This window comes from Coffea eugenioides, chromosome 2 (assembly GCF_003713205.1).
Source record: "Coffea eugenioides isolate CCC68of chromosome 2, Ceug_1.0, whole genome shotgun sequence".
Lineage (NCBI taxonomy): Eukaryota > Viridiplantae > Streptophyta > Magnoliopsida > Gentianales > Rubiaceae > Coffea > Coffea eugenioides.
This window is the reverse complement of record NC_040036.1, coordinates 47442531-47449849: the sequence shown is the minus strand read 5'-3', so window position 1 is coordinate 47449849 and position 7319 is coordinate 47442531. Positions and strand designations below refer to the sequence as shown.

The 7319-nt window shown below is 41.5% G+C and overlaps 1 protein-coding gene across 1 annotated transcript; it reads left to right on the top strand.

Annotated features, from left to right (window-relative positions):
* The first annotated feature begins 795 nt into the window (after positions 1–795).
* Positions 796–1710, top strand: LOC113759833. Its single transcript, XM_027302410.1, has 2 exons — positions 796–1062; positions 1321–1710. The coding sequence occupies exons 1-2, from the start codon at positions 796–798 to the stop codon at positions 1708–1710; spliced, it is 657 nt and encodes a 218-aa protein (XP_027158211.1).
* The last annotated feature ends 5609 nt before the right edge of the window (positions 1711–7319 follow it).

Here is a 7319-nt window from a genome sequence, read left to right as displayed (position 1 = left end):
AGGAGCGGACTAATGCCTTTAGGGAGCAGGCTCAGGCGACTACTGGTCGCCTTGTACGAGTAGTCGGAGATGTCCGAGACCAGACCGACCGTATTCTGACCGAGTGCGGGGCTCTAGTGGATGATGTGGTTCAGGACTTGGCCGAGGAGGGCCAAGGGCAGGCGGTCCCTGGTGCTTCTGTGGAGGAACCGGAGGAGGACCCCGAGAATGATCCAGAAGAGGATCCGGAGGAGGAGCTGACTGCACCTGCAGAGTCAGTTGGGTCGGCATCTAGCTAGACCTCTCGTTAGGATTTGACCTCTTGTTAGGGTTTAAGAGATTTCGTGAGGTAGTTAGGGATATAGTGGGATGACACGTCGCTTTTGTTTTTAAAATTTGGCGTGTTAAGGTTGATGTATATAGTGCTTCTTTTGTTCTATGTCTCTTGGCTAGTATAGCCTTTGACTTGACCAGGTTGACATGTACAGTACTTTTAACTTGCTATGTGCCTTTTTTTGCTATGTATATAACGGCCATGTTTGTTTTGAATGTGTTTTATTGTCTCTGCTTTATGATTTGAAAATGTTTTATCCGAGCCATACCTTATTTTGCTTATATTTATATAGTTGGCTAGTCAAGAATCATGGAGGGTAGAAGGAGTCTAGATCAGGAGGACGTGGCTCTAATCACAGGCGAGAGGCTAGACAGGCCCAAGAACCAGTGCAAGAACCGAGAGTGGAAAGAAGTGGAACGGCAGAGCCGCAACCTGGACCCCGAGTGGGAGGTGAAGATCAGGTGGCGACGGCGATCCAGCAAATGACTAATATTCTTGCTCGTTTAGTAGAGCAACAGGGTCAAGCCCCTTTGAACCAACCAAGGGATCCCGATTTGGGACAGGATAGAGCCCTCGAGAGATTTCAAAAGTTCTCTCCTCCTAAGTTCCTGGGAGGACCGGACCCTGAGGGAGCCGAGAGATGCTTAGAGACCATGATCAATATCTTTGCCGCTCTGAACTATGCAGAGGATAGGCAAGTGCAATTTGCTGCTTTTCAATTTGAAGGTCCAGCCAGATCTTGGTGGAATGTAATTAGAGCTAAGTGGGAGAGAGAAAGAACCGCATGGACCTGGTTGAACTTCGTGCGGGAGTTTAACGAAAAATGCCTCCCACCTATCGTCCAAGAGAAGAGAGAGGGTGATTTTATTAAGCTTCGGCAGGGAACTTTGAGTGTAGCTGAGTATGAAACCCAGTTTATGAAATTGTCTAAATTTGCTCCTGAATTGATAGCCACGGAGCAAAGGAGGATAAGGAGGTTTGTTCAAGGGCTCAATGTGGAAATACAGGAGGCCTTGGCGGCAGCTCAGATCAATACTTTTACTGAGGTTTTGGAGATGGCCCAGAGAATCGAGATTGCCAGGGCGCAAGTGGGAAGTTTTCATGCAAAACGAAAAGGGGCGCCTAGTGGATGTCAAAGGCCGGTACAGAGTGATCGAAGCATACCACCCCCTAAAGCAGGTCGTGGTGTTGGGGATAGAAGGTTTACGGGTACTTCGAGGGGAGGTACGCCGAGGAGAGGCCAAGGTGGAAGGGGACAAGGGAGAGGTGGTCCACAGGGGGGCCAGACCTCCACTCCTCGAGTAATGTGTGGATATTGTGAAAAATCAAACCATACTGAGGAGAATTGCTGGAGAAAGGCTCGGAAGTGCCTAAGGTGTGGAAGCACGGAGCACTAGATCGCTAACTGCCCGCTAATCAGCGATACTCAGTCGACTGGAAAATCGAACCCGAAACCGACCACCGTAAGAGGGACCAGGTCGAGGGTACCAGCCAGGGTGTATTCGTTGGACCAGCAATCGGTACCTGAGCCGACGAAGGTCGTGGAAGGCACGGTTCCTATTTTTCATCGTTTAGCCAAAATTCTGATAGACCCTGGTGCCACTCATTCTTTTGTTAGCCCTACATTTATGCTTGGAATTGACATGAAAGTTGAAAGGCTACCTTATGATTTAGAAGTAAGAACACCTACGGGTAATCAAACTTTACTTGCGAATGAGGTGTATAGAAATTGCGATATTTGGATTGGTGAGCGGAAATTAGTAGTCGACCTCATAAGTCTAGCCATTAAGGGGCACGATGTTATTCTAGGCATGGACTGGCTAGCTCATTATCATGCTCAGGTAGATCGTAGGTTGAAGGTAATTGAGTTTTACATACCAGGGGAGGCAACTCTAAAGCTAGACGTGAGGGGTATGTTAGCCTCATCTGCGCTCATTTCGGGAATAAGGGCTAGGAAATTGCTTTGTTATGGGACACGTGGTTATTTAGCTTTTCTAGTTAACACCCCAGGAGAAAAGGTTAAGCTGGAGGACATGCCGGTGATTAGTGAGTATCCGGACGTAGTTCCGGAGGAGTTGGGTCATTGCCACCCGAAAGAGAAATTGAATTTAAGGTTGACCTAGCACCTGGAACTACTCCCATTTCGAAAACCCCTTATCAAATGGCACCCGCTGAACTTAAGGAGCTAAAAGTTCAATTGAAAGACTTGCTAGAACGGGGGTTCATACATGAGAGCGAGTCACCGTGGGGAGCTCCAGTGTTATTTGTTAAAAAGAAGGACGGGAGTTTAAGGTTATGCTTTGACTATCGAGGTTTGAATGCAGTAACCGTTAAGAATAAGTATCCTTTGCCCCACATCGATGAGTTGTTTGATCAATTACAAGGGGCGGTGGTGTTCTCTAAGTTGGATCTTCGACAAGGATATTATCAATTGAGAATTAGAAAGGAGGATGTGCCAAAAACGGCCTTTAACACTCGATATGGGCATTTCGAGTTTGTAGTAATGCCTTTTGGCTTAACTAATGCCCCAGCGGCATTCATGGATTTAATGCATCGAGTGTTTAAACCCTACTGGGATAAGTTTGTGGTGGTGTTTATTGATGATATCCTAGTATATTTGAAGACAAGAGAGGAGCATGAGCAACATTTGAGGATAGTTGTGAGGACTCGCAAATTTCTTATATTTTTCTCAAAAAAACCCTTTTATTTGGAAATTATTCATTTATTATAGCCCTACTACCCAATCATTCCATAATAAGTGCAAATGAACCTAGAAAGTAGGGTTTCACTTTTCGTTTTCAAGATTGGAGCAAGTTAGGGTTTTCATGTTTTTCCATAGTGTAATTATCCGGTACGGAGCGAGGATCAAATTTGGTGCTTAAGAGTGACTTTTAGGTGAGAAATAATATGTGATTAGGAGCAATGATAAAAAGTGAGTGAATAGGAAGAAAAAACCCTAATACGTGCGATTTAAGGAAAAACGGCGCGAACCGACGGGTACCGCACACTACCGATTGAACGCACCACTTTGTGACGGCCCCACCTCCCCCTAAGGCAAACCAAAGGGTTTAGCGGACCGCCTGCCCAGCTCTCGCCGGAACTCACTCACTTACTACATTCCTCAAGTAAATTACAAGGTACAACTCAAATAATACATCCAATTCTCCAAAAATTACATATCATAAGCGAAGCGGAAACTAGTTCTAAGCGTAGAATGTAGATATTCGTCCGATTCAATTCCAAATATTTATACAGGCCCAAAAGTACATAAACCAAAACCAAATCTAAACTATACAAGATGTACGCCATCCAGCCACACAAAGATCCAAATACAAGTTCCTCCTTTACTTCGATCCCTGTGGGGAGAAGAAGATAATAGGGGGTGAGCTAGAAGCTCAGTGAGTGACCAGTAAAATCAACAGCCAAGTATATTTCACAAAAAAGCATTGATATGATGTCATGATGCAGTAATCCAATGTTCATTTATTGCTCATGTGAGCCAGTGAAGTTCTTGTACTTAAATATCCAACGCTCGTTTAGATCAGGTAACCGTGAAACAGAAGTAAGGAGCCATCGTGCTCCAAAGAATGTATAAACAGTAGTGGAGACATTGGTTCTAAGCGCAAGACTTTCCAGGAACTCATTGGAGCCAAATTATGTCATGGCACACATCCAAACCCAAATGATATGCAATGGAGTAATAAATGCAAGAATTAGTTCAAAAGTAACTTTGGAAATAGTTGAGGGATCACTCACCAACCACGACTCACGAACCTCATCCATCATTTATTATTGTCTTGCTCAAGTCCAAGCCCTAGATCACAAATGGAAATAAGGACTAAAACGATCAAAGCGGAAAAATAGTAAAGGAATGCATCGGGCGTGCGCGGAAATGAAAATGGTACAAAATGGGTTACACGATTTTGCCCATAACTGGAGCTGTGGTTATCAGATCAAAATGTACTAGGTAGTGTCTCGAAGCTTAGACAAAGAGTTACAACTTTCATGAAGACACCTCAACCTAGTTTTTAGTGTATCCAAGTCAAATTTGCCAAATATAGAACTAGAACTCTAAAGAGCTACGGTAGTACCGAGCATAAGTTTTCGAATTGTCCTAAAACTTCTAAGGGAAAAGGAAATTCTCAACTACCTGCTAAATCCACTGCAAAATCAGTCGAGTGCCAGAAGGAGTGATTAATGCTAATGATTGTAAGAGGAACCCAAGTAGTAGAAACTCTATGAGTAGGGGTAAATCTGACTCCACTCGACAAATAGGGATCGTAGTTTTACCCTAGCATGGACTGGCACTTTTAGAGGTTATAATCTTTTGTATAGGGGATGACATCCTTTTGTTGTATATTGCGACTTAGCACATTTTGATCTTGTTGTTTCCTTTTTCTTTTGAATTGGTTTGAGGAACTTATTATAATTTAGTGTAACCATTGTGATCTTTTTGGCATATGAAAATCTACCTTGCTTCTAATTGATTTTACGGTTTATATGTATATGTAATTTATTGTTCCACCCCTCTAGACCTGTAATAAGATCATGAATGGCACCTGAGAATAGTTAAGTTCTATAAGTGTGAGTTTTGAAAAGGGAGAATTAAAAGTGATGAAAATTGGTCACAGGAGGAGAAAGTATTTGGGGTTATTCATAAATCAGAGTATGAATTTCGAGGACGAAATTCTTTTTAAGGAGGAAAGGATGTGAGGACCCGAATTTTTACTTATTTTAATCTTATTTTAATGGCTTAATTAATTATTTATCCACCCGTTTTCTCCAAATAATTTATTTCAACCATTTTAAGTCCATTCATGTGGAACAATGTCTTCCTCATGTTTTTAAAACGTCCCGTTAGCACATTTAATTTTCAGAGGTTCGTTTAAGTGAGAATAGTGAATGCGCATTTGGAGACAATAATCGATTCGAGGATACAATAAGTTTGAAAAATTGGAGACTTGTACATTAGTCTTGAAATAGGTATTTTTATGTTTAAGTGCTCAATTATTAGCTAGTGATACTATCGTTATAAGAATTTCTTGAAAATTCCACTTCATCGCGCACAAATCGGAAGAACGCGTTTTTACGCGCGCAATTAATTGAGGGACTTAAGACCATTATTTTTAGACCATTGAGAGTGAATAATAATAGTATGAAAATAAGTGAATTAGAGGTATAGTGCACAAGTGAAACAAAGTCGAGAGGAATCGAGCACGAAACGCGCGCGGGGAGAGGGTTGACTTTTGAACGAATCGTAGCCACACATTAAAGCTTCTCTTGGAAGCTTCATTTCAGACCAAAACCTCTCTCTCTCTTCTGGCTGGCCACCCTCAAGAAGAAAACAACCAAACAACCAAATTGTTCAACTTTTCCTTCATCAAATCTTCACCATTTCATCTCAAATTTCACCTACACTTAGCTAACCACTTGGAGACCACCTCAAGCTAGGAAGAGAGCTTGCTTTCTTTCCACGGTTTTGTTGAGCTTCAAGGGGTTCAAAATTCTGCTTTGTTCATCAAGAGAGGTAAACCACGATCAACTACAAGAATCTTAGTTTATGAAGACTATCTTGCACTTATAAGCTTATATAATCATGTGGGTAGCTTTATTTATGTTGGAAAATTGGTGTGTGGGCTCTATGAACTCCCACTATGGCTTGATGGACTGATTTGTTGTGTTTTGATGTTATTAATGTTGGATTAGTGTTTAATCTAGTGGAAATAGGTTGTATTGTTGAAGGAAAACTCAAAGGAAGTGATGAGGGAAATTTTCCCATTTCTGCCCCTGTACATGCCGTGGCCCTTAGAGCAATGTTTTATAGTTCTAATGACTTGTTTATGATGTATACATGTTGTGTGGGTTGTGTAGAAAGTTTCATCAAAAAATTTCATGATTTGGTTGGCCAAATGATGTGTTTTCGGAAGTCAGCAAAAACTGAAAATTTTCTCATAACTGCTCTGGCAGTGTTTTTGTTTTGGCTATAACTTTTTTCTCCAACGTCAAAATCAAGTGTCATCTATGGCACTTGAAACTAGACATTCCCACCTTTCCAACGGTATAAAATGTACATCCTGGTTCCACCTGAGTAGTCCATACCAATCGTTTGAACATGACTGTCCTGTTTCGCGTCTACACTGGGAGCTCTGTTTTGAGCAGCGAATTGGTGCTCAAATATGAGCTAGCCGTGGACAGATTTTGGAAACAATTTCTTCTAAGAAATTGTATCTTTATGAATCTGTTTTTGAACGCCACTGACCACGCTCGATTCCAAGTTGAATTGAGTGAGTTGAGGCCGAAATCCAAAACTGACTCAATGATTTGAAACCCTCTTTTTGGCTAGTAAATGTCTAAATCTTGATTGGGACTTGTTGTTTCGAAATTCTTGGTGTCAATCACCTACCAAATGCATCTTGGATGTTTCTTAGACATTACCTACACAAAGGGACCATGTTTGAGACATTTTTATTGGCCAAACGTTTTGAAAACGGAAAACTCATGTACAAGGCAGATTTACCTCAGAAATTTGGAAACTTTGGTGATCTGGTTAACCAACTTTCCGTGCGTATTTTTCCATGAAAATTGATAGAGGAATAGCTCTTGTATGGTAGGGTAATATTACCAAATTTGGTGCCATTCCAAGTCCTTCTCGATGCCCAACAGATGTCCCAAAGTCTGCTTTTCAAATCTGGAAAACTTTTCCTTTTTTCTTGGCCGAATGGTCAAATCAGATTTGGGGAGTTATATTTCAAAAATTGTGATGTTCATTACCTTTAAATTGCTTAGTGGATGTTTATGGACTCTTGGTTTCGAAAATGGAGTGATTTAGAACTGATTTCATTGCACAAAATGTTTGCAAGCAAAAGAAAAGTGAGAAGGCAGATTAGCCTTGAAATATTTCTTGAAATTTGGTTGTTTTAATGACTGCCTTCCCGTGGGAATTTTTGCATGAAACTTGGTAGAAATTCTGTTCACACATGGAAGATTTAGTGTACCAATTTTGGTG